Below are 27291 nucleotides of genomic sequence, written 5' to 3'. Positions count from 1 at the left end.
CACAAGGTGAACCGTACAGTCCAAACAAGCGCGCCCAGCCAAAAGGCTGCGTCACTTCCAAAGGCCTCAATGTTCCAACCACGAGCCCAGTAAACATCGCAGAATGACAGGGGGATGAGGGGAGTAGGAGGAGTATTTAAGCATTTGGCTGGGTTGTCTTTGCCTCCTCCTGGATGCCAGGTTCTTATTTCCCAAAAGTAATGAATGCAGCTGTGGATTCTTTCCATTTAAGAAGAAAATGACACGCTTTCAATTTAATTTTAGCTCTATCAACCCTGCAAAAGGGTTAAGCTCAAAGTTAAAAGTAGGGTTGCACTGATAAAAAAAAATTTAAGACCGAGTACAAGTACAGATATTTTTTTCAAATACTCACCGATACTAATTACCAATACTTTTTATTTTTTTTTATTTTTAGCTTCTTTAAAATTATGAACTGTAACTCAAGACATTTTGAAATAATTAAAACAGTTTTATTCGATTGTTGTCACAAAGTTCACAGAACATGTTTAGAAATAAAAATATTACAATAAATATATTAAATAATAACAACAATAAATAACTACAGCAGTTGGGGCTGGAAAGCTACAATTTAAAGGGGTGATTACTGGATGCAATTGGGTTGTAGGGTGCCTATATAACATCAATCTGACATTTGTATTTAATACAAAAGTAATATAATTTAATTCTAAAAAAAAAAAAACATTGGGGGAAGGAGTGTCCCAGTAATCCCCTTTGAGAAAAATGGGGCACTTGCATTCTACTGACTCAACAGAAAATAGGGCTGGTCTTCATATTTTTCCAGGACTTCTTTTTATTCCCAGTCCAGCCCTGGCTAAGGATGTTCCTCAGATTACATTATGTTTTGAGCACAATTGTTCAAGATGTACAAGTACTCATGCAAAATACTTGTTATCGGTACAACCCTAGATAAAAGTACCGTTCAAAAGCCATACAGGATTCCTGGTCTGGAGTAGAAACTGCTGGTGCCCAATCAGCAGCAGTAGTTGCACAACCCAGCTGTGCAACTGCTGCTACTGATGGCTCACCATAAGTTTCCACTCAGTCCTCTGCAGCTCATCTGCAGCTCCTAAGTAATACTTTAACTATGTGTTTAATACCTTTGCAAGGGTTAAAAATATAGAGTTGTAGGGTCTCTAGTGATAAAATTGCATGCACTAACAGATTAGAGCATGACACCCCCCTATTGTTTTTTTCTTCATATTTTTTTTTTTTATAAACAATAAAAGAAGTGATTGTCAGAGGAAGCACTGGGACCATACAATGAGAGTACATTAGAAATGTTGTACGATCGTTCACAATGTATGTTCATAAAAGGAATAGAGCAAGCACATAGGCAAAAAGGTGAGGGAACCACTTGACTGATGACCATATTAAAGGCAGGATGGGATGATGATTTTGAATCACGCCAAAGCAAATTAGAAAAGCTGTTTTAGATTTTAGAGGGCTCAGCGATATGCTTCTCTGAATCAGCGAGTAGTCAGAGAGCAACTGAATATCTAAAAATGAGGGACAGTGCAAGTGCTGTATGTGCAAATAGTGAGTACAACAAGGTAAGTGTTTTGTAGGTGGTGTGAGAAGAGGTGATGAGATGTAGGACAGTTCCAGAGAGTATTTAGAGATTAGAGCAGAAGAAAACATAAGAAATATTAGATTAGGACCAGGATTTTGAATTGAATTCAAGTGTAGGGACTGGTAGAGTGGAGCAGTTGGAATAAAATGATGGCTGACATTAGAACAATATATTTACAATTAAATTGAATACAGGTATAACCCGCTCATACAGCGGGTTAGGGACCGGAGCCCTGCTGTAAAGTGTAAACCGCCTTAAAATGAAACAAGGAGGTGTTGGCATTCTTTTCACTTGCCAGTGTGTTTAAAAACATGTTTGAACTAACAAATATTAGGGGTGTAGTAGTGCCATGTTTAGTTTAACACTAGCACAGCACAGTATTCAATAAATACTGTACCTGTAAAATACTGACAATTAATGTAGTACAATTTGCCAGACTATAACACAGAGAAACAGATTGCACTGTAATGCTGTAAACAGAGTGAACTGTGCATAACAAAATGGTGCCAGTCACTTTCCTCACAATCTCACGAAGATTACAGCACTGTTTCAAAATCCTTGGAGGTTAAACTTGTGCTTTACAAAGCGCTGTATTAGCGAAGCGTTGTAAAGTGAAGAGCTGTAAAGTGAGGTATACCTGTAATTACTAACTGGTGGAATACTGCTATGCATTTATTTTTTTATTGTAATCAGATTGTCCTGTGCGGAAAAATAAATGTATGTGCTCTTATGTTTGTTGGGCATTTAAAGGTCCACCAACAGAGATGTAGAAGTCTTCTTAATCAGTCTGTGCATTTCTATATCTCACAGACCAGTTAGTTTTGTAATCAAAATACACAAAAATTTATTTGTAATCAAAAAATTTAAAAGCACAGAAACATAATTTACAAAAAATCCTGGCCACTAGGAGGAGGCAAAGTTTCCCAAAACTCCAAGAACACTTAATCCCTACCCCTCTCTAGTATGTGCATGTGGTTGCTTGTGTTAATTCCTCTTACTCTGGCAACTACTATTTGTATATACTGGTTTGACTTCTGCTTCCCCTGACTATGCTTCTGTTTAACCCTTGGTTTGGACTGACTTGGTTTATGACTTTAGCTTGTTTGTGGACTCTGCATTTGTTTAATGATTTTGTTCTACTTTTCCCTGTGAGGCCTTGACCCAGACTGTCTGACTTAGATTACCTTAACCCTGGATTCCTCTGCTATCAGAAGATCCGCATTGAAGTAATTTATGCAAGTTTATATGTGTTTGATTGCAAGACTAAAACCTTTTAAAGAAGGTATGTATTTCTTTGATATTTGAATTTACAAAGTTAGAGTTACTTTTAAGTACTAAATTGTTGTTTGTTTTGTAGGAGCAGATTAAAGTACTTGAGAGAGTTCAGCAACTAAGTTTAGTCTCATTACTCTCTTACCTCTGGCTTTTGTTTGAACACTGTTTACGTACAGTGCTCTAGGAAGGGCTTGTGGTGTGCTGGGCCTCTCAGCCATTGATTCCAGCTTGTTTCTGAAACAACAACACTTCATCTGAGAAGACGATTGCTCGGACAGGAAAGCGGTTTGCTGCTTGTTACATACTACACAAGCAACCACATGCTGAAAACAGAGAGCTTATAAAGACTACTACAATTAGGACTTAATTGATCTAGGCCTCCTTAAAGGTACAGTACACCTTACTGCAGCAGGAACAGAAATCACTCTCCTAGACAAGTGCCTGTTATGACAGAGACCTTTAGACAGTAGGACGTGTCTTAGTGGAAGAAACCACAGAGGACAACTGGACATCTGTACCAGATCCGCAAATAAAGTTCTGGATCGCCAAACAGGAGCAATCAGAATTACAAATGAGAGCTTGAGTTTTATCTGAGCTATTCCTGGCAACAGAACAGTTGGAGGAAACCATGTAAGCAAGACAAATAGATCAAGGAGCTGCTATAGCATCTAAAAACTCCGCCTGTGGATCTCTAGATCTTGCAAAATATCTGTTGTTCAAACGAGAAGTCTTTAGGTCTTTCTCTGGTAGACCCCACTGATCTACAATCTGATTGCAAACTTCCAAATCTAGAAATCATTCTCCAGGATGAAGGGATTGGATACTGAGATAATCTGCTTTCCAGTTGTTCACCCCTGGAATATAAATTGCAGGAATTGTACAGAGATTGTTCTCTGTCTTTGCTTGAGTACCCCCATGATGACTGATATAGGCCACTGCTGTGGCACTGACTGAAAACACAGATAAACAATCTTCTTTCAAAAGAAGACAGGTCTGAAGGGCCATACAGATAGCACAGAGTTCCAATATATTTAGTGGTTACCTTACCTCCAGAGTAGACCAAACTTTTGTGCTTTTCTGGAACCCCATACTGCACCCCAACTTGAGAGACTTGTGTATGTCATGGTTATTGTCCAAGTTGACAATGGAAGCCCCTAGAGAAATGGACTGGTGATTTATCCAATAGGATAGAGATTGCTTTGTTGTGGAATCAAAAAGGATCCTCTGAGAAAAATGAGTGTAGCCCTTGCACCTTTGACTTAGCATGCAAAGGTGAAGATGTCTTGTGTGAGATTGAGCAAATGGAATGGCATCCGATGCTGCAATCATTAGACCTAACACTTAGATGGTTGGAAAGTGACTGAAGTCTTGCACATGTCTAATTTTGATTTCCTTTGAACTGTTAAAGAAAAGAAAGTCTCATTAATTATGAGTCTATAACTCCTGCAAAAGAGACTCTGGTCTAAGGAAAAAAAGAACTCTTTGGAAAATGTTTGCGAAGAAACAACAAAAGTCTGTAGGTATGAGATTCTGCTAAAAGGATGGAAGCTACCAAAATGCCTAATTTTGGGAGCAGTAGCCAGACCAAATGGTAGAGAAAAAAACTGAAAGTCTCAGGAAACGGTGATGGTCTTTGTGGAGAAGGTAAGCATCCTTCAAGTTTATCATGGACAAATACTTTCCTTTCTGAACAAGGGGAATAATAGTCCGAATTGTTTCCATTTTGAAGGTAGGAACCCTGAGAAACTTGTTCAAAGTTTTAAAATACAGAATAGTCCTGAAAGTTCCTTCTTTTTGGGAGGAACAATAAACAGGTTGGAATCCTGAACACATTAAAAAGGCTGAAGCCTTTACAGGGTCCTTTGGAAAATGGGACAGAAGAAACCTTCTGCTAGAAAGCCTTAATCTGAAACTCATTCTATATCCATGAGAACCCAAGGATCTTTAAGAGACACAGATCAAGCCTTCTTAAAAAAAAAAAAAAAAAAAAAAAAAAGTTGAAATCTACACCCTACCAGAAAGGAAGAAAGGAATCTGGATCGGGGGCTTCCCCTTTGTGCTGACTTCGTAGTGGAAGAAGGCTTTTTTGACTGTTTGGTCTTGTTCCAACTGGGGTCGGACTTCCAGGCAGAACTGGAAGAGTCCTGTTTTTGTGAATGAGAGGACCTCATTTGGTTCCTAGATTGAAGAAAGGAACAAAAGCGATTATTAGTTCTGTTCTTTCCTTTAGACTTCTTGTCCTCAGGGAGAAAAGCTTCTTTACCTCCAGTCACAGTAGAGATTATGGCATCTAGACCAGTCCCAAACAACATTTTTCCATGAAAAGGAAGAGATTAAAGTTTAGACTTTATAGCCATGTCAGCCAACCAAGACTTGAGCAATAAAGCTCCTCTGGTCAAAACTGTAAATGCAATATTTTTGGCATTACTTCTAACTATGTCAACAATAGCATCACAGATAAAAGCATTTGCTGACCTAAGAAGTTTCAAACAATTTTGAAAATCTTCATATACAGAATCTTCTGAGATCTGCTCAGAAAGATTGTTGCTGTAATGCTCATGGGATATTCTCTGACGGCAATAGGTAGGGAATCCAGCGGTAAGGCAGTTCAAGGGTAAATCAATAGAATGGTCAGGCAGGCAGAGTTCGGCAACAGAATGGCAATCCAATATTTTAGGGTTAAGGCAAGCAGAGTAGTCAAACAGGCAGAGTTCATCAACGGTAAAGCAATCCAGCAATTGAGGGGTTAAGCCAAGCAGAGTAGCCAAACAGGCAGAGTTCATCAACGGTAAAGCAATCCAGCAATTCAGGGGTTAAGGCAAGCAGAGTAGTCAAACAGGCAGAGTTCATCAACGGTAAAGCAATTCAGGAATTAAGGCCAGCAGAGTAGTCAAACAGGCAGAGTTCATCAACGGTAAAGCAATCCAGCAATTTAGGGGTTAAGGCAAGCATCGTAGTCAAACAGGCAGAGTTCATCAACAGTTAATAAATCCAGCAATTCAAGGGTTAAGGCAAGCAGCGTAGTCAAACAGGCAGAGTTCATCAACAGTTAAGCAGTCCAGCAATTCAGGGGTTAAGGCAAGCAGAGTAGTCAAACAGGCAGAGTTCAGCAACAGTGATTCAATACAGCAATTCAGCATACAGATATACAGCACCCAGGAGCACAAGAAGAAACACCTATACTTGGGCACAGGAGAGAGGGACTGAAGCAGCGGTCACAAAGACTGCTGCTCCATAACCTGTCCGTCTGCTCTGACACCCCCTGCTGGCGGCCCATTGGCCGCGAGTCTGCAGGGGGCGGCGTTGCACCAGCAGCTCTTGTGAGCTGCTGGTGCAATGCTGAATACAGCGAGCATATTGCTCGCCGTATCCAGCGAGGTATGGCGGACCTGATCAGCACTGTCGGATCAGGTCCGCCAGACTTTCTTAAATAGGGGTCATTCTCTTGAATGCAGAGGATGGATTCAAAGAAACATCAGGCTTAGACCACTCTGATAATTATATGCAAAACCGAAAGAGAAGCAGTCTGCCACTCTGATAATTATATTAGTAATTGCCTCTGAAACAGGAAAAACATGTGGAACTTTAACAGAAGATTTAAAAATCAAACCAAGTGTTTGCTGGATTTTTCCTCAAAAGGCTTAGAGTCGTGTAACCCTAGAGTACATAAAACTTTCTTTAGTAGACTGCAACAATGTTCATGCTTTAACATAAAAGAGGAGGAGATTCTGTATCCAGATCACCAACTGACTCCTGATCATCAGAAAGTAATTCACCTTCAGAACCAGGATCTGTGGTATTAGAGTCTGAAAGTAATTGTTTATCAGATCTGATCTTTAGAGATTCAGAATGGCTAGATAAATTAACAGCAGGTTGCTTGTCAGAGACTCTTTTGCTCTTTATTTGTGGAGGCATGGTCGCCAACATCTCTGAAACATATGTGCACACAAAATCTTTAAACCCTGGAGCAAAATCTGAAAAACTCCCTTGTACAGAAGAAACAAAGAGATAACAGATTCCTTTAGATGCAAGTTCAGCATTTGACTAATTAGCATGCATTAGGTGATCCCTGAAGGAATTGCAAACCGGAGCTGGTGGAATAATGGCGTCAACTTGCAAAAAATACACTTAAATTAAATAACTGAGTAATCAGAAGATCTACCCTCTAAAGCAGTTTTTCTTAAAGTGAATGTCATTTTTAGTAGCCTGTAATTTGAATATTGATTTATCAACTCATAACTAGCTAAACCGCAAAGTTTATTTTTTGAAAAAAATAGTTTAGTTATATTATATTTACCAAAGTTCAGTCCGTTCGCACCCGGACTCCTCCTACTCGCCACTTCCTATTTCTGAACATTGTGACGTATATAGCGATCTTACAACGCGCATGCATTACAATCAGATCTATCAAATATGCGCATGCATTTGAAAAAATATTAACTTACTCTGCGTTAATCTGCGCATGCGTTACAATCGTATTTACTTTGAGCGTGGACGTGCATCGCTTATGAGTCTAGATATTATCAGCTAACGCATGCGCAGAAGAAGCGCATAACGTAGCAAAAAAGGGGTTGAACGCCCTGGGGGGGGGGGGGGGGGACTGGATTGGCAATCTCTGTTGTCAATCAATCGCCCAAAGTGGGACAAAATGTCAGGCAGAGGAATCGAGGGACAAAATTGAAGATTAGAAGGTAAATTTGTGCATTTCTAAATAAAAAACTAAAAAACAATGACTTAGTCACCCTGATTTGTAGAGCTTGCTAAGATGAGGATAACCACTACGGGTGAGTTTACATTCACTTTAACCGCGGTCCTCAAGAACCCCCAACAGGCCATGTTTTCATTATAGCTGAACAAGAGCACAGGTGAAATAATCAGCTGATTAGTAACCATGGTTACAAACCTGCTCTCACCCATCAGCTGATTATTTAACCTATGATCTAGTCCAGCTATAATGAAAACATGGCCTGTTGGGGGTACTCAACAAGCAGCCCAGGACAAGCACTTGTTGAAGATCTACAATGCACAATATCTGAATAGAGAGACGTAAGTTATTGACTAATTGGAGAGCCGCAAGAGGGTCACGTGATATACACGGAAGTTGAAGCTGAACGCACACGCTGAGGAACAGTTCACAGAAGAATCGGAAGGTGATACAAGCCGTGGTGAACGGTATTAGGTGATACTCCCGGTAATGAGTCTATTCAACGAAAGACCCAAAGGTATTGTGTCATTAACGTCTCTGCAGCTGTCCAAGCACATCATTGCTTTTAAGCAAAATTGTCTTTTAACCTATTGTTTCCTAACTTGCTGGACATATTGAACATCTGAGAGAAGTTTAGAGGAACTTTTAATGAACTTTTTATCATACACTTCCAAAGGTGGTATATCGGAACATCAGTTGCATGCACTTAATACATTTTAAAGGGAGACATCCCTGATTTGTAAACTCTTTTCAGATATTTGTATTTAATTCATTTGCAGATCAGCCCTTGAGCCTAGCTCTATATTAAATATATGTTTAACCACATTTTTTTATTTTTGCTTTATTACTTTAGATCAGCGGTCGCCAACCAGTGGTCCATGAGAAGATGTTGGTGGTCCTTGACACCAAGCAGGAATATCCTCTGATGGTGTCACCCCCGTTGCACCGCAACTCCCTACAGTGCCTGGCTGGACATCAGTGAAAACCAACGAAGGAGTTAAATTATAATCTCTTTACGCACGTTGCATAGTACTGCGCAACTTGCATAGCTAGATTGTATTTTTAACTCCTCCTGTCCAGCGCGCTGCTCAGAGGAAGATGCTTCCATTCTAAAGCAAAAGAGGTTGGTATTGTCTTGGCTTGTAATAGTGGAATTAAAGTATATAAAAAAGAAAATCTTAAAAAAAAACTATTTCTCTCTTATATTTCATTTATTTTCTCCCCTTTACCTGTCTCTTTGTAGTAGTTTTCCTAATTCCTTCAGATGGACTTACATTACTATTTATTATTATTATTTTTTATTAAATATTTTTCATTCTAATAATTTTCCTTTTTAAAAAAATCCTGTTAGTGGTCCACGGGATTCAAAATTGTGAGTTTAGTGGTCCCTGAGGTCCGAAAGGTTGGCAACCCCTGCTTTAGATGACATTGGAGGTTTATAGAATGTTTTAAAGGGTCTTTAATAATCAGGTACCTAACACTAGATAAAGATATATATTAGCATTGGTGTTTTAGCTTATTAGCGCCCTCTCTAACACACCTTTCTTATTTAATATTCTTTAGAAACTTTTTGAAAAAGTTCCCCAGAGAGAGGCATACACCCCCCCCCCCCCACACCCCAGCGCATCCTCATCCAAACCTTGTATAATGAAAACATGGCCTGTTGGGGGTATTTGAAGACCGCGGTTGAGAAACACTGCTCTAAAGCATCTAAATTCAAATTAATGAGAATAAGAGGAAAACATATAAAGAACACGTAAAAAATACTCCTTAAACAAATATACACACTAAATACATTAAATTTGCAATAAATATAACTTGATACTTCAAGTTTACTGGACTTTAAAGGGACACTGTACACTAGAATTTTCTATGCATAAATGTTGTGTAGATGATAGTTATATAGCCCATCTGGGGGTGTTTTTGTAAAAAAATTTTGCTTATTTTTACATAACATTGTGCTGAATTTCAGACTCCTAACCAAGCCCCAAAGTTTTAGATGTATACTGATGTCTACAGACTCAAGTTTGCTTCTGTTTGTGTAAAGGGTCTTTTCATATGCAGGGGAGGGGGGGGGGGGCGTGTCTGATGTTCCTACTTTTCCAGCCCCTTTCACTGGGTGTCCCAGCCTAACCTCATCAACAGTGCTAAACTGGGAACTTCTTTTGAATGCCAGTGCAACCAATAGCATCCAAAGTTCACAATACTCCCTGTTGGTTACAATTAAAGCTTACAAAAAACACAGTGTACAGCCTGCAAACGATCTCACATTCATCCCCAGCTCACAGCAGTTACCGATGTATAACTTCATAATATTCGTACTACTCTGTATACTTTATTCTGGACAAGATAACGGAACATATTTATATTCACACTTAGATTTAGAAAGAAGGCTTATTGCATTTAAACAAGTTTTTAAATTATTTCACACATATCTCATTTATTTATTGCTGTAGCATCCAAATTATATACAAATATGTATATATCACATGGATGCTAAAAACTGGCTGCTAAGTTTTAGTCCTGCCCTCTAGATTCTGAATGTGTCAACCCCCCTGTCCTAGACATTGCTTCTACCGAGTTGTTAGGCTTGTTTAATTTTGCCCTATTTTCCTACCATGCTGTGACAGTCTCAGAAGGCATAACATCTGGTACATAGTGAACCAGGGGAGAGGTAAAATGCCCATCCAGAATTTTGCAGTCACTTTGTTCTTCAACCTGAAAAAAAGTCCAAATAAATTAAAAATACGCAATGCTATTTTGATAGTGTTATCTGACAAACTTATTGTAACACAGTTGTAAAATAGTACAAAAAACCCAGAATTTATGCTTACCTGATAAATTACTTTCTCTTACGGTGTATTCAGTCCACGGCTTCATCCTTACTTGTGGGATATTCTCAATCCCTACAGGAAGTGGCAAAGAGAGCACACAGCAAAGCTGTCCATATAGCTCCCCTCAGGCTCCGCCCCCCCAGTCATTCGACCGACGGTTAGGAGAAAAAGGAGAACCATAGGGTGCAGTGGTGACTGTAGTTATTTTAAATTAAATTTGAACCTGACTTAAATGCCAGGGCGGGCCGTGGACTGAATACACCGTAAGAGAAAGTAATTTATCAGGTAAGCATAAATTCTGTTTTCTCTTACTTGGTGTATTCAGTCCACGGCTTCATCTTTACTTGTGGGATACCAATACCAAAGCAATAGGACATGGATGAAGGGAGGGAACAAGTCAGGTAACCTAAATGGAAGGCACCACTGTTTGCAAAACCTTTCTCCCAAAAATAGCCTCCGAAGAAGCAAAAGTATCGAATTTGTAAAATTTGGCGAATGTATGCAGTGAAGACCAAGTCGCTGCCTTACAAATCTGTTCAACAGAAGCCTCATTCTTGAAAGCCCATGTGGAAGCCACAGCTCTGGTGGAATGAGCTGTAATTCGTTCGGGAGGCTGCTGTCCAGCAGTCTCATAAGCCAATCGGATGATGCTTTTCAGCCAAAAGGAAAGAGAGGTAGCAGTCGCTTTCTGACCTCTCCTCTTACCAGAATAGACGACAAACAAGGATGATGTTTGTCTGAAATCTTTAGTTGCTTTTAAATAGAATTTTAAAGCACGAACCACATCAAGATTGTGTAAAAGTCGTTCCTTCCTAGAAACTGGATTAGGACACAGAGAAGGAACAATGATTTCCTGGTTAATATTCTTATTAGAAACCACCTTTGGAAGAAAACCAGGTTTGGTACGCAAAACAACCTTATCTGCATGGAACACCAGATAGGGTGAATCACACTGCAAAGCAGACAATTCAGAAACTCTTCGAGCAGAAGAAATGGCTACTAAAAACAAAACTTTCCAAGATAATAACTTAATATCTATGGAATGTAAAGGTTCAAACGGAACCCCTTGAAGAACTGAAAGAACTAAATTTAGACTCCAAGGAGGAGCCACAGGCTTGTAAACAGGCTTGATTCTGACTAGAGCCTGTGCAAACACCTGAACGTCTGGTACAGCTGCCAGGCGCTTATGTAACAGAATAGACAGAGAGAAATCTGTCCCTTTAAGGAACTAGCTGACAGACCTTTCTCCAATCCTTCTTGGAGAAAAGCTAGTATCCTTGGAATCCTAACCTTACTCCACGAGTAACCCTTGGATTGACACCAACCAAGATATTTCCGCCATATCTTATGGTAAATTTTCCTGGTGACAGGCTTTCTGGCCTGTATCAGAGTGTCTATAACTGATTCAGAGAAACCACGCTTAGCTAGAATTAAGCGTTCAATCTCCAAGCAGTCAGTTGCAGAGAAACTAGATTTGGATGCTTGAAAGGACCTTGGGACCGATGACATGTCCACTAGGTCTGCATACCAAGTCCTGCGTGGAAAGACATAAGCTAGACTGAATGACCAAAGCGCTGTTAAAGCATCTATCAATGCCGCCTTGGGATCCCTGGATCTGGATCCGTAAAGGGGAAGTTTGGTGTTCTGACGGGACGCCATCAGATCCAACTCTGGAATGCCCCATAGCTGGGTCAGCTGAACAAAAACCTCCGGGTGGAGTTCCCACTCCCCCGGATGAAAAGTCTGACGACTTAGAAAATCCGCCTCCCAGTTGTCTACCCCTGGGATGTGAATTGCAGATAGATGGCAGGAGTGATCCTCCGCCCATTTGATGATCTTGGATACTTCCTTCATCGCTAGGGAACTCCTTGTTCCTCCCTGATGATTGATGTACGCTACAGTCGTGATGTTGTCCGACTGAAATCTGATGAATTTGGCCTCCGCTAGTTGAGGCCATGCCTGGAGCGTGTTGAATATCGCTCTCGGCTCCAAAATGTTTATCGGGAGGAGAGATTCTTCCCGAGACCATAGACCCTGAGCCTTCAGGGAGTTCCAGACCGCACTCCAGCCTAACAGACTGGCATCGGTCGTGACAATGATCCACTCCAGTCTGCGGAAACTCATTCCCTGAGACAGGTGATCTTAAGACAACCACCAGAGAAGAGAGTCTCTGGTTTTCTGGCCCATTTGTATTTGAGGAGATAAATCTGCGTAATCCCCATTCCACTGCTTGAGCATGCACAGTTGCAGTGGTCTGAGATGAATTCGGGCAAAAGGGACTACGTCCATTGCCGCCACCATTAAACCAATTGCCTCCATGCACTGAGCCACAGAAGGCCGAGGAATGGAATGAAGAGCTCAGCAGGTGTTCAACAGTTTGGACTTCCTGACCTCTGTCAGAAAGATTTTCATTTCTACCGAGTCTATTAGTGTTCCCAGGAAGGGAACTCTTGTAAGCGGGGACAGAGAACTTTTTTCTACGTTCACCTTCCACCCGTGAGACCTTAGAAAGGCCAGAACAATGTCCGTATGAGCCTTGGCTCTGTGGAAAGACGACGCCTGTATTAATATGTCATCTAGGTAAGGTGCTACTGCAATGCCCCGCGGTCTTAGCACCGCCAGTTCTGGGAGCGGTGGCCAACCCGAAAGGAAGAGCCACAAACTGGTAATGTTTGTCCAGAAAGGCGAACCTTAGGAACTGATGGTGATCTTTGTGGATAGGAATATGTAGGTACGCATCCTTTAGATCCATGGTAGTCATATATTGACCTTCCTGGATCATCTGCAAGATTGTCCGAATGGTTTCCATCTTGAAAGACGGAACTCTGAGGAATTTGTTTAGAATCTTTAGATCCAGGATTGGCCTGAAAGTTCCCTCTTTTTTGGGAACTACGAACAGGTTTGAGTAAAAGCCAAGTCCTTGTTCTGCAATTGGAACTGGGTGTATTACTCCCATTTTTAGGAGATCTTCTACACAGCGTAAGAACGCCTGTTTCTTTGTTTGGTCTGAAGACAAACGAGAACTGTGGAACCTTCCCCTTGGGGGAGAATCCTTGAATTCTAGAAGGTACCCCTGAGCAACTATTTCTAATGCCCAGGGATCCGGAACGTCTCTTGCCCAAGCCTGAGCAAAGAGAGAAAGTCTGCCCCCTACTAGATCCGGTCCCGGATCGGGGGCTACCCCTTCATGCTGTCTTGGTAGCAGGAGCAGGCTTCTTGGCCTGTTTACCCTTATTCCAGCCCTGCAAGGGTTTCCAGGTTGCTTTGGGCTGGGAAGCGTTATCTTGCTTTGCGACAGCAGAGGTTGCAGCAGGTCCGCTCCTGAAGTTGCGAAAGGAGCGAAAATTAGCCTTGTTTTTGGCCTTAAATGGCCTATCTTGTGGAAGGGCATGACCCTTGCCCCCAGTGATATCTGAAATAATTTCTTTCAGCTCTGGGCCGAAAAGGGTCTTCCCCTTGAAGGGAATATTTAACAGTTTTGTTTTGGACGACACATCCGTCGACCATGATTTGAGCCAAAGCGCTCTTCGCGCCATGATGGCAAAACCTGATTTTTTCGCCGCTAGTTTAGCTAACTGGAGAGCGGCATCAGTGATAAAAGAATTAGCCAGCTTTAGAGCATGAATTCTATCCATGACCTCATCATATGAAGTCTCACTCTGCAGCGACTCCTCCAGGGCCTCTAACCAAAAAGCCGCTGCAGTAGTTACAGGAATAATGCAGGCAATTGGTTGAAGTAGAAAACCTTGCTGAACAAAAATTTTCTTCACCAATCCTTCCAATTTTTTATCCATAGGATCTTTGAAAGCACAACTGTCCTCTATTGGTATAGTTGTACGCTTAGCAAGTGTTGAAACAGCCCCCTCTACCTTAGGGACCGTCTGCCACTCGTCCCGCCTGGGGTCGTTTATGGGGAACATTTTCTTAAAGATAGGGGGGGGGGGAACAAAGGGTACACCTGGTCTCTCCCACTCCCTAGTCACAATATCCGCCACCCTCTTTGGGATCGGAAATGCCTCAGTGTAAACAGGGACCTCTAAAAACCTGTCCATCTTACACAATTTTTCTGGGACCACCATGGGGTCACAATCATCCAGCGTAGCTAAAACCTCCTTAAGCAGTACGCGGAGGTGTTCCAGCTTAAATTTAAACGCTAAGGAATCTGAATCTGCCCGCTGAGAAACTTTTCCTGTATCAGAAATTTCTCCCTCAGACAGACCTTCCCTCACTGCTACTTCTGAGTTTTGTGAGGGTACTACAGATAAATTATCCAAAGCGTCTGATTGCTCATCCTCTGTATTTAAAACTGAGCTATCGCGCTTTCTTGGAAAAACTGGCAGTTTGGATAAAAATGCTGCAAGGGAATTATCCATTACTGCTGCTAATTGTTGTAAAGTAATAGGGGCCAATGCGCTAGAGGTACTAGGCATCGCTTGTGCGGGCGTAACTGGTGTCGACACATGGGGAGAGGAAGAAGGACTATCCTCATTACCCTCTGTTAAAGAATCATCTTGGGCTACATTTTTAAGTGTCACTGGATGGTCTTTAAAATGCTTAGATGTTTTATCACACTTTACACATAAATGCAATGGGGGTACCGCCATGGCTTTTAAACATAAAGAACAAGGTCTATCTGAAGTCTCAGACATGTTTGACAGACTTATACAGCACTACAATACAGAAAAAAATCACTTTTTGAAAAAACGTTACTGTGTCTTTAAATAATAAAAAGCACACACTTTTTTTCCAAATCACCAAAAAACATCCGATCTTTACCACATGATCCTAATGCTTTGAAATGGTTGCACACAAATTTTCAAATCAATTAACCCCTTATTGACCAAACCGGAGCAAATTGCAGTAAACAACCGGTTTAACACACTACAGCACGGTGCCACAGTCTTTGCTGCGGCCCTACCTTCCCTTAGGGTTATTTGTAGCAGAAATATAAGCCTCCTTGATGTCTCCTGCACTCTCAGGACTCTACACATGAAGCTGCATGAGCTGTCTTGAAAATCAACTGCGCAACTGAGGCGCGAAAATGAGGCCCCCTCCCTCTTCAGTCCAGAGTTATGGGGCCTTCCTGAGTCAGACTAGGCGTCTGATAATATGCCAGGCGAAATAAAAACCCCAAAAAGTGTTTACAACGTTTCAAACACTTAAATAAATATAAGATTCTATTAATAAAATAATCGATTTAGCCCATCACAGTGTCTACCAGTATTTAAGCCCTTAACTGAAGCCATCCTTCTATACTGCGTCTCAGAAAATGGCTTACCTTCCCTCATGGGGATTACTGTCAGTCTTCTAGCATTACCAGGTCTTGTTAGAAATAAATGACTGAGCATACCTTAAGCAGTTAAGCCTGCAAACTGTTCCCCCCAACTATAGTTCTCCGGTACTCAACAGTCCTGTGTAGGAACAGCAATGGATTTTAGTTACAACATGCTAAAATCTTTTTCCTCTCAGCAGAAATCTTCATCACTTTCTGCCTCAGAGTAAATAGTACAAACCGGCACTATTTTAAAAAAAACTCTTGATTGAAGAAATAAAACTACAAATCTAACACCACAAACTCTTTACCCTCCCGTGGAGATGCTACTTGTTAGAGCGGCAAAGAGAATGACTGGGGGGGCGGAGCCTGAGGGGAGCTATATGGACAGCTTTGCTGTGTGCTCTCTTTGCCACTTCCTGTAGGGATTGAGAATATCCCACAAGTAAGGATGAAGCCGTGGACTGAATACACCAAGTAAGAGAAAAATCATTATTACACCATAATATCCAGCCTTCTGGGCATACTACAATAGTGCATATACATATATTTAAAAAATGGTAAACATATCTAGTATATCTGGAGCCACTGCCTCCCCAAACCTTTAATTTGTATTTATTTATATTTTAGAAAGGCTAGGGACAATAAGTTAATCAAATGCTGTATAACCCAAGCCGTTAAAGTCAATGTGAACATTACAAAAACTGACAACAGCACCCAAGCGCTAGCCCTAGGCTGCAAATATAGGTATGTTTATTTGTACATTTTCCAAAAACGTGCACTATATTTTATAAAAACATAATTTATGCTTACCTGATAAATTCCTTTCTCCTGTAGTGTAGTCAGTCCACGGGTCATCATTACTTATGGGATATTAACTCCTCCCCAACAGGAAGTGCAAGAGGATCACCCAAGCAGAGCTGCTATATATGAGAACAACATAGAAAAGGAAGTGGGGATTTCACAATAAGAAATTCCCAAAAGTCTAGGTAAATCCAGCACAACTGTAAAATTGAATAAAAGCGCTACAAAAAGCTTGTATGTCAAAAACAATGTAAATATTTATTAAATGTGCTTGGCAGCCCTTACAGCAGATCCCCTGCTCATCGTGACTTACCCCTGATGTCTGGACACTCCATGTACAAGGCAGCTAGGAGGAGCGACCGCGTGAACAAATACAGGTAGAATATGTTATACGAATCTGTACACCGAATATCACTGTCTTAAAGGAATACAGCACCTGTGAATAAAGACGCGTGTTTTTATTGCTCCTCCTATGCTATGTCTTTTAAGCACCAACCGACTCAGTAACTCTGGGGGTTCAAGTCTGAAGTAACTGGTTTTTATACACCGGGGACTGTATAACTGCATCCATTTCTTGCATTAACGCTGCACTTATTGGATTACAAATACCTGCAAAGTTTAAATGGACTGTTTTTGGTCTATTTCCCCTGGTGCACCAGATAATAATTTTTTGGCCAGTACTTCATTAATACTGCTTTGTGTGGGATCCCCTGTATGAATGTGAATGTGTGTATTGTGCATTTGTTTAATAAATATTTACATTGTTTTTGACATACAAGCTTTTTGTAGCGCTTTTATTCAATTTTACAGTTGTGCTGGATTTACCTAGACTTTTGGGAATTTCTTATTGTGAAATCCCCACTTCCTTTTCTATGTTGTTCTCATATGTATCTTTCTAGGAAGCACCTGTTCTCTAGTTAATTACTTATTAGTGTGCAACTCTCACCTTTTGTGTTTCTAGAGCTGCTATATAGCTCCTCCCCTCTACGTCACACCCAGTCATTCGACGAGAACCAAACGAGAAAGGAGAAACTATAGGGTGCAGTGGTGACTGGAGTATAATTTAAAATTTAGACATGCCATAAAAAACAGGGCGGGCCGTGGACTGACTACACTACAGGAGAAAGGAATTTATCAGGTAAGCATAAATTATGTTTTCTCCTGTTAAGTGTAGTCAGTCCACGGGTCATCATTACTTATGGGATACCAATACCAAAGCTAAAGTACACGGATGACGGGAGGGACAGGCAGGATCTTTATACGGAAGGAACCACTGCCTGAAGAACCTTTCTCCCAAAAACAGCCTCCGAAGAAGCAAAAGTGTCAAATTTGTAAAATTTGGAAAAAGTATGAAGAGAAGACCAAGTTGCAGCCTTGCAAATCTGTTCAACAGAGGCCTCATTCTTAAAGGCCCAAGTGGAAGCCACAGCTCTAGTAGAATGAGCTGTAATTCTTTCAGGAGGCTGCTGTCCAGCAGTCTCATAGGCTAAACGTATTATGCTACGAAGCCAGAAAGAGAGAGAGGTAGCAGAAGCTTTTTGACCTCTCCTCTGTCCAGAATAAACGACAAACAGGGAAGAAGTTTGGCGAAAATCTTTAGTTGCCTGTAAATAAAATTTCAGGGCACGGACTACATCCAGATTGTGTAGAAGTCGTTCCTTCTTTGAAGAAGGGTTAGGACACAATGATGGAACAACAATCTCTTGATTGATATTCCTATTAGTGACTACCTTAGGTAAGAACCCAGGTTTAGTACGCAGAACTACCTTGTCTGAATGAAAAATCAGATAAGGAGAATCACAATGTAAGGCCGATAACTCAGAGACTCTTCTAGCCGAGGAAATAGCCATTAAAAACAGAACTGTCCAAGATAACAATTTGATATCAATGGAATGAAGGGGTTCAAACAGAACACCCTGTAAAACGTTAAGAACTAAATTTAAGCTCCATGGTGGAGCAACAGTTTTAAACACAGGCTTAATCCTGGCCAAAGCCTGACAAAAAGCCTGAACGTCTGGAACTTCTGACAGACGTTTGTGTAAAAGAATGGACAGAGCTGAGATCTGTCCCTTTAAGGAACTAGCAGATAAACCCTTTTCTAAACCTTCTTGTAGAAAAGACAATATCCTAGGAATCCCAACCTTACTCCATGAGTAACTCTTGGATTCGCACCAATGTAAGTATTTACGCCATATTTTATGGTAAATCTTTCTGGTAACAGGTTTCCTAGCCTGTATTAAGGTATCAATTACTGACTCCGAAAATCCACGCTTTGATAAAATCAAGCGTTCAATTTCCAAGCAGTCAGCTTCAGAGAAATTAGATTTTGATGTTTGAAAGGACCCTGAATCAGAAGGTCCTGTCTCAGAGGCAGAGACCAAGGTGGACAGGATGACATGTCCACTAGATCTGCATACCAGGTCCTGCGTGGCCACGCAGGCGCTATTAGAATCACCGATGCTCTCTCCTGTTTGATCCTGGCAATCAAACGAGGAAGCATCGGGAAGGGTGGAAACACATAAGCCATCCCGAAGGTCCAAGGTGCTGTCAAAGCATCTACCAGGACCGCTCCCGGGTCCCTGGACCTGGACCCGAAACAAGGAAGCTTGGCGTTCTGGCGAGACGCCATGAGATCTATATCTGGTTTGCCCCAACGTCGAAGTATTTGGGCAAAGACCTCCGGATGAAGTTCCCACTCCCCCGGATGAAAAGTCTGACGACTTAGGAAATCCGCCTCCCAGTTCTCCACTCCCGGAATGTGGATCGCTGACAGGTGGCAAGAGTGAGACTCTGCCCAGCGAATTATCTTTGATACTTCCATCATCGCTAGGGAGCTTCTTGTCCCTCCTTGATGGTTGATGTAAGCTACAGTCGTGATGTTGTCCGACTGAAACCTGATGAACCGCCGAGTTGTTAACTGAGGCCAAGCCAGAAGGGCATTGAGAACTGCTCTCAATTCCAGAATGTTTATTGGAAGGAGACTCCATGATCCCTGAGCCTTCAGGGAATTCCAGACAGCGCCCCAACCTAGTAGGCTGGCGTCTGTTGTTACAATTGTCCAGTCTGGCCTGCTGAAGGGCATCCCCCTGGACAGATGTGGCCGAGAAAGCCACCATAGAAGAGAATTTCTGGTCTCTTGATCCAGATTCAGAGTAGGGGACAAATCTGAGTAATCCCCATTCCACTGACTTAGCATGCACAATTGCAGCGGTCTGAGATGCAGGCGTGCAAAGGGTACTATGTCCATTGCCGCTACCATTAAGCCGATTACCTCCATGCATTGAGCCACTGACGGGTGTTGAATGGAATGAAGGACACGGCAAGCATTTTGAAGCTTTGTTAACCTGTCTTCTGTCAGGTAAATCTTCATTTCTACAGAATCTATAAGAGTCCCCAAGAAGGGAACTCTTGTGAGTGGTAAGAGAGAACTCTTCTCTTCGTTCACCTTCCACCCATGCGACCTTAGAAATGCCAGTACTAACTCTGTATGAGACTTGGCAGTTTGAAAGCTTGACGCTTGTATCAGAATGTCGTCTAGATACGGAGCCACCGAAATTCCTTGCGGTCTTAGTACCGCCAGAAGAGAGCCCAGAACCTTTGTGAAGATTCTTGGAGCCGTAGCCAACCCGAAGGGAAGAGCTACAAACTGGTAATGCCTGTCTAGGAAGGCAAACCTTAGATACCGGTAATGATCTTTGTGAATCGGTATGTGAAGGTAGGCATCCTTTAGATCCACTGTGGTCATGTACTGACCCTTTTGGATCATGGGTGAGATTGTCCGAATAGTTTCCATTTTGAACGATGGAACTCTTAGGAATTTGTTTAGGATCTTTAAATCCAAGATTGGTCTGAAGGTTCCTTCTTTCTTGGGAACCACAAACAGATTTGAGTAAAACCCTTGTCCGTGTTCTGACCACGGAACCGGATGGATCACTCCCATTAGTAAAAGATCTTGTACACAGCGTAGAAACGCCTCTTTCTTTATCTGGTTTGTTGACAACCTTGAAAGATGAAATCTCCCTTTTGGGGGAGAGGTTTTGAAGTCCAGAAGATATCCCTGAGATATGATCTCTAACGCCCAGGGATCCTGGACATCTCTTGCCCAAGCCTGGGCAAAGAGAGAAAGTCTGCCCCCCACTAGATCCGTTCCCGGATCGGGGGCCCTCAATTCATGCTGTCTTAGGGGCAGCAGCAGGTTTTCTGGCCTGCTTGCCCTTGTTCCAGGTCTGGTTAGGTTTCCAGCCTTGTCTGTAGCGAGCAACAGCTCCTTCCTGTTTTGGAGCAGAGGAAGTTGATGCTGCTCCTGCCTTGAAGTTACGAAAGGCACGAAAATTAGACTGTCTAGCCCTAGGTTTGGCTCTGTCTTGAGGCAGGGCATGGCCTTTACCTCCTGTAATATCAGCGATAATTTCTTTCAAACCGGGCCCGAATAAGGTCTGCCCCTTGAAAGGTATGTTAAGTAATTTAGATTTAGAAGTAACATCAGCTGACCAGGATTTTAGCCACAGTGCTCTGCGTGCCTGAATGGCGAATCCGGAATTCTTAGCCGTAAGTTTAGTTAAATGTACTACGGCGTCCGAAATAAATGAATTAGCTAGCTTAAGGGTTTTAAGCTTGTTTGAAATCTCATCTATTGGCGCTGAGTCAAGGGTCTCTTCCAGAGACTCGAACCAAAATGCGGCCGCAGCCGTGACAGGCGCAATACATGCAAGGGGTTGCAATATAAAACCTTGTTGAACAAACATTTTCTTAAGGTAACCCTCTAACTTTTTATCCATTGGATCTGAAAAGGCACAGCTATCCTCCACCGGGATAGTGGTACGTTTAGCCAGAGTAGAAACCGCTCCCTCCACCTTAGGGACCGTCTGCCATAAGTCCCATGTGGTGGCGTCTATTGGAAACATTTTTCTAAATACAGGAGGGGGGGAAAAGGGTACACCGGGCCTATCCCACTCCTTGGTAATAATCTCTGTAAGCCTCTTAGGTATAGGAAAGACGTCAGTACACGCCGGTACCGCATAGTATCTATCCAGCCTACATAATTTCTCTGGGATTGCAACGGTGTTACAATTATTCAGAGCCGCTAATACCTCCCCTAGCAGTACACGGAGGTTTTCTAGTTTAAACTTAAAATTTGAAATGTCTGAATCCAGTCTATTTGGATCAGATCCGTCACCTGCAGAATGAAGCTCTCCGTCCTCATGTTCTGCAAATTGTGACGCAGTATCTGACATGGCCCTAGTATTATCAGCGCACTCTGTTCTCACCCCAGAGTGATCTCGCTTACCTCTAAGTTCTGGCAATTTAGACAAAACTTCAGTCATAACATTAGCCATGTCCTGTAGAGTGATTTGTAATGGCCGCCCTGATGTACTTGGCGTTACAATATCACGCACCTCCCGAGCGGGAGATGCAGGTACTGACACGTGAGGCAAGTTAGTCGGCATAACTTCCCCCTCGTTGTCTGGTGAATGATGTTCAACATGTACAGATTGACTTTTATTTAAAGTAGCATCAATGCAATTAGTACATAAATTTCTATTGGGCTCCACCTTGGCTTTTACACATATAGCACAGAGATATTCCTCTGAGTCAGACATGTTTAACAAACTAGCAATTAGACTAGCAAGCTTGGAAATACCTTTCAACTAAATTTACAAGTAATATGTAAAACGTACTGTGCCTTTAAGAAGCACAGAAAAAAAAAAAAAACTATGACAGTTGAATAACAATGAACCGGAGTAGTTATAAAAACCAAATTTTTCCCGGTAAAAGCATAAAATTAGCAAAGGATTGCACTCATTAGCAATGGATGACTAACCCTTAATATCAGAAAAAATGTATAGGATTTAAAATATAAGCGTTTTTTATCACAGTCAAAGCACAATCTCACAGGTCTGCTGTGAGTGATTACCTCCCTCAAAATAAGTTTTGAAGACCCCTGAGCTCTGTAGAGACGTTCCGGATCATGCAGGGAGAGAAACAGACTTGTGACTGAATTTCTAATGCGTAGCAAATGCGCCAAAATAGGCCCCTCCCACTCACACACAACAGTGAGGGAAGTTCAATGAAACTGTTTTTAATTTAAAATAAACGACAGCCATGTGGAAAATAGCGCCCAAAACAATTTTTCACCAAGTACCTCAGATAATTAAACGATTTAACATACCAGCAAACGTTTAAAATCTAATAATATGAAATGTCATTAAAAAGCCTGCTGCTAGTCGTTCACACTGCAAGTTAGGCTAAAAGTTATATGCATACAGTATTGTCCCAGTGAAGTGCCATTCCCCAGAATACTGAAGTGTAAACATATATACATAACAGCCTGATACCAGTTGCTACTACTGCATTTAAGGCTGAACTTACATTATATCGGTATTGGCAGTATTTTCTCAGTCAATTCCATTCCTTAGAAAATAATATACTGCAACATACCTCTTTGCAGGTGAACCTGCCCGCTGTCCCCTGATCTGAAGTTTACCTCACTCCTCAGAATGGCCGAGAACAGCAAAATGAATCTTAGTTACGTCCGCTAAGATCATACAAAAACTCAGGTAGATTCTTCTTCAAATTCTACCTGAGAAGAAACAACACACTCCGGTGCTGTTTAAAATAACAAACTTTTGATTGAAGATATAAAAACTAAATATAATCACCACAGTCCTCTCACACATCCTATCTATTAGTTGGGTGCAAGAGAATGACTGGGTGTGACGTAGAGGGGAGGAGCTATATAGCAGCTCTGCTTGGGTGATCCTCTTGCACTTCCTGTTGGGGAGGAGTTAATATCCCATAAGTAATGATGACCCGTGGACTGACTACACTTAACAGGAGAAATGTAATTTATCAGTCTGTCTAGTCTAGAAATTAAACTTTAATGATTCCAATAGGGCATGCAATTTTCCAAACTTTCCAAAGTACTTTTATCATCTAATTCGCTTTGCTCTCTTGGTATTCTTTGTGGACAGCTAAACCTAGGTAGGCTCATATGCTAATTTATAAGCTGTTGAACTGCCTCTTATCTCAGTGCATTTTAACAGTTTTTGACAGTTAGACACTGCTTTAGTTCTTGTGTGTCATTTAGAATACATTGTGCTTACTCCCGTGGAGTTATTTAAAGTGATCGTAAACTTTAATGAATTAAAGCCCAGGATCAAAAAAGAATCTTAAAAACATGGACACTTTAATACTTTAAATTTAACATAGATGCTTAATTTTTAAAATACTTCCCTATGAGTTCTGGTAAACATAATGCTGATCCTCCACCCCATAGCCTGCTTTCTTTAGCAGATTGATAACTAATACGGCTTCCTCCAATCGTTGCGTGCCCCCTTTGGTGTCCAGCTCGTGGGGCACGCAGCGATAGGAGGAAGTCGGATTAGTCATTGATCTGCTAAAGAAAGCAGGAGATGCGGGCGGAGGATCGGCATTATGTTTACCAATAATGCAAAGGTAAGTATTTTTAAAAAATCAACGTCTTTGTAAACTTTAATGAATTAAAGTGCCCCTGGGTTTTTTGGTTTTTTTTTTATTCTGTGCTTTAATTCATTAAAGTTTACAATCACTTTAAGTGTCAGCACTGATTGGCTAAAATGCATGTGTGGAAGAACTGAGATAAGTGGGCAGTCTGCAGAGACTTAGAAACAAGGTAATCACAGAGGTTAAAAGTGTATTAATATAACTGTGTTGGTTATGCAAAACTGGGGAATGGGTAATAAAGGGATTATCTACCTTTTTAAACAATAACAATTTTTAAGTAGACTGTCCCTTTAAGTCAGAGACTGGCATGTGACATGGCTTGTGCATGTGAAGCTGATCTTGTGAAGCCAAAGCAGCCTCAATTTAATACACAATAGACATTTACTTTAAGACCCCTTAGGCTTAAGAGGATATGAAACCAAAACATTTTCTTTTGTGATTCAGACAAACAGAGCGTACAATTTAAAAAAAAAAAAAAGTTTCCATTTTACTTCCATTATTAAATTTGCTTCGTTTCCATGGTATTCTTTGTTGAAGAGGAAATAGTGCTGCCATCTAGTTCTCTTGCAAATGAATAACATTCTTGCAAAACTGCAAGTTATCCAGACACGTGCATGCTCCTGAGCTTATTTCCCTGCTTTACAACAAAAAGATACTGAGAGAACAAATAAAATTTGAAAATTGAAAAATTAGAAAGCCATTTAAAACAGCATGATCGATCTGAATCATAAAAAAAGAAAAATGAGGTTTCATGTGCCTTTAATGTATTATTTCATGTCCCGTTAACACAGCACCAAAACAGACACCAAATATTACCTTGTCAATGTAAACTGGATAGTCTTTTGGAACCAAATGCTGACATTTTTCTCTATTTCCAATTATCTTCCGAAATGCAAAGAGCCTTGAAATAAATAGAAAAAAAATCTATGCCAGTATTTTCTTGAAAACATTTATTGACGACAAATTATATATTTTACAGGGACTCTGTCAGGCTAAAATACAATTAAAATGAATGAGTACTGTCAATTATAGGCGTGTAATATGTACATATATAAATTTGGTGACAAAATAAAATGTTTTTTTTTTTTTCAGAACCTTTACATGATTACACAAATAAGTCTGGTCCAGAAAATGGCCAAACGTTACTGCCTGCGGCCATATTCAGCATTTGTTTAGTAAAACAATAACAAATAAAGTAATTCTGCCTATTATTAAAAAAAACAAAATCACACGCTAGTGTCTTTTATACTGAAATAAGTGTTATTTTTACTTTTTATCTGAAAGAGAATATCTGTAAATAAATACAAAAGTCAGTAAAAAGGCAAAAATAATATTAACAATAATAATATAACTATTAATATAATACTGAGACATTTAGATTTATTTCAATCACACTTAGGTAAGCCAGATAAATAGGGCTTTATGTGACCACATGGACGCCACATCTACCTTTTAAGGTCTTCTGGCTTTCCCCATCCTCGGATGAATAGTTTTGTGAGGAGCAGCCGTCTGTAGAGAACATCCAGCTTACTCAAGCCCATTTGCAGAAGTCACATCTAGAAATAACAGAAATAATAAGGGAAATATTTACTCTACTTGATTGTCACCCAATCACAACTAGCTCCAATAAGAACTTTGTTGTGCAGTGTATTTGCCACAAAGAGATATAACTTATAAACTAGCTAACTTCATTGACATAACACTATTAAAGACTATAACCACAAGAGGAGTAACAGATTGGTTCATATATACACAGGTTAACCATTATATAATGACAAATAAAGATAAGGATAAGTTATTAAGACCATTAACAAGAATGGAGAATTTGTGTAATATTAGTGGAAACCTAAAACATACCCTCTCTAAGGCTTACAGATTATTACAAGAGGAGGGGGAAGGGACACTGGCTTGTTTTAAAAAGTGGCAAATAGAATTAGAACAGGACATAGACTTAAAAGTCTGGAAAAATATATGCCAACAGACGGCAAAATCCTCGATATCAGCAAGAATGCTGGAACAAAATCTAAAGATACTAACAAGATGGTATCTCACACCAGTTAGAATCAAAAAAATTTTTCCATATACACAAGAGAGTTGCTGGAGAAGGTGTGGGAATAAGGGGTCCTTATCCCATATAATGTGGTCCTGCCCACACATAAAGGTTTTTTGGAAAAGTATATTTCAAACTGTTGATATACGAGAGGATAGGACCAATTTGAATAACTTTCTTACGGCCATCTTAAATAATCCAAACCCTAAATGGGAAAAACCAAGAGCATATTTATATCAAATTATGCTTAATAGTGCAAAGAACTTAATACTTAAAAAATGGAAAACGGTAATAGTGCCCACAAGGGAAGAATGGATTAACAAAGTGAACGATAACCTAATGAGTGAAGAATATTTCTATATGATAAATAATAGACAAGAAATATCCTTAGAAGCTAAGATAATATGGGAAAAGATAACAAGGGAATCTCCATCTCCCCAAAGCAATATAAGCGGATAAAGGGCTATAGAAAGAGTGAAAAGTAATAAAAGATAGAACCTAGTAAGCACACAAAGAATAACGTAGTGTTTCTTATTGTGTTAGTAATGTCTTGTAACATGTGTAATGTTTTGTTATGTGTATATGTATTTTGTTAATAAAATAAAAAAAAAAAAAAAAAAAAAAAAAAAAAGATAAGACTGAATAAAATGAGACTATGTTAAAAGGGACAGTTTATCCAAATCAAGACCTATTTTTAATATAATTAACAATCAAAACTAAAAAAAAAAAAAAAAAAAAAAAAAAAAAAAAAAAAGACTATAACCACAAGCAAGTAGAATTTAGAACATTGTGTATAAGACCAGTGGTTTACGCTTTATTCTACTATAGTGGCATCTGGATATGTAATTACATTAGGCTGGGCACCCTGGCATTGTTAAAGGGACAGTAAAGTCAAACAAACTTTCATGATTCAAATACAGCATGCCATTTTAAACAACTTTCAAATGTACTTATATTATCGAATTCATTTTGTTTTCTTGGTATCCTTTCTGAAAAGCATACCTAGGTAGATTTAGAAGAATCAATGCACTACTAGGAGTTAGCTGTTGATTAGTGGATACACATATATAGCTCACCCAATGTGTTTAGCTAGCTCCCAGTAGTGCATTGCCCCCCCTTTCAACAATGGATTTTAAGAGAATGAAGAACATTTGATAAAATAAATAAAAGTTGTTTAAAAGCATGTACTCAATTTTAATCATGAAAGAAAAAAAATGTGTGTTTTACTTTCCCTTTAAACAATTATTTGTGAATATATTTAGTGCAAATAATCTTATC

At 40.3% G+C, this 27291-nt stretch overlaps 1 protein-coding gene across 1 annotated transcript in view; it reads right to left on the bottom strand.

Moving 5' to 3' along the window:
* Window positions 1–27291, bottom strand: part of ABHD18 (abhydrolase domain containing 18) — a 159166-nt gene that overhangs the window by 118681 nt on the left and 13194 nt on the right. Inside the window, exons 2-4 of the mRNA XM_053703649.1 lie at window positions 25413–25519; window positions 24780–24864; window positions 10189–10289 (exon numbers count right to left, since the gene is read on the bottom strand). Of these exons, the coding sequence (XP_053559624.1) occupies window positions 10189–10289; window positions 24780–24864; window positions 25413–25504 (278 nt within the window). The 5' untranslated portion in view covers window positions 25505–25519. The remainder of the gene's footprint in view (window positions 1–10188; window positions 10290–24779; window positions 24865–25412; window positions 25520–27291) is intronic.

The sequence above is a fragment of the Bombina bombina genome, chromosome 2, assembly GCF_027579735.1.
Source record: "Bombina bombina isolate aBomBom1 chromosome 2, aBomBom1.pri, whole genome shotgun sequence".
Taxonomy (NCBI): Eukaryota; Metazoa; Chordata; class Amphibia; order Anura; family Bombinatoridae; genus Bombina; species Bombina bombina.
The sequence above is the reverse complement of the archived record's forward strand: the minus strand, read 5'-3'. Positions and strand labels throughout refer to the sequence as shown.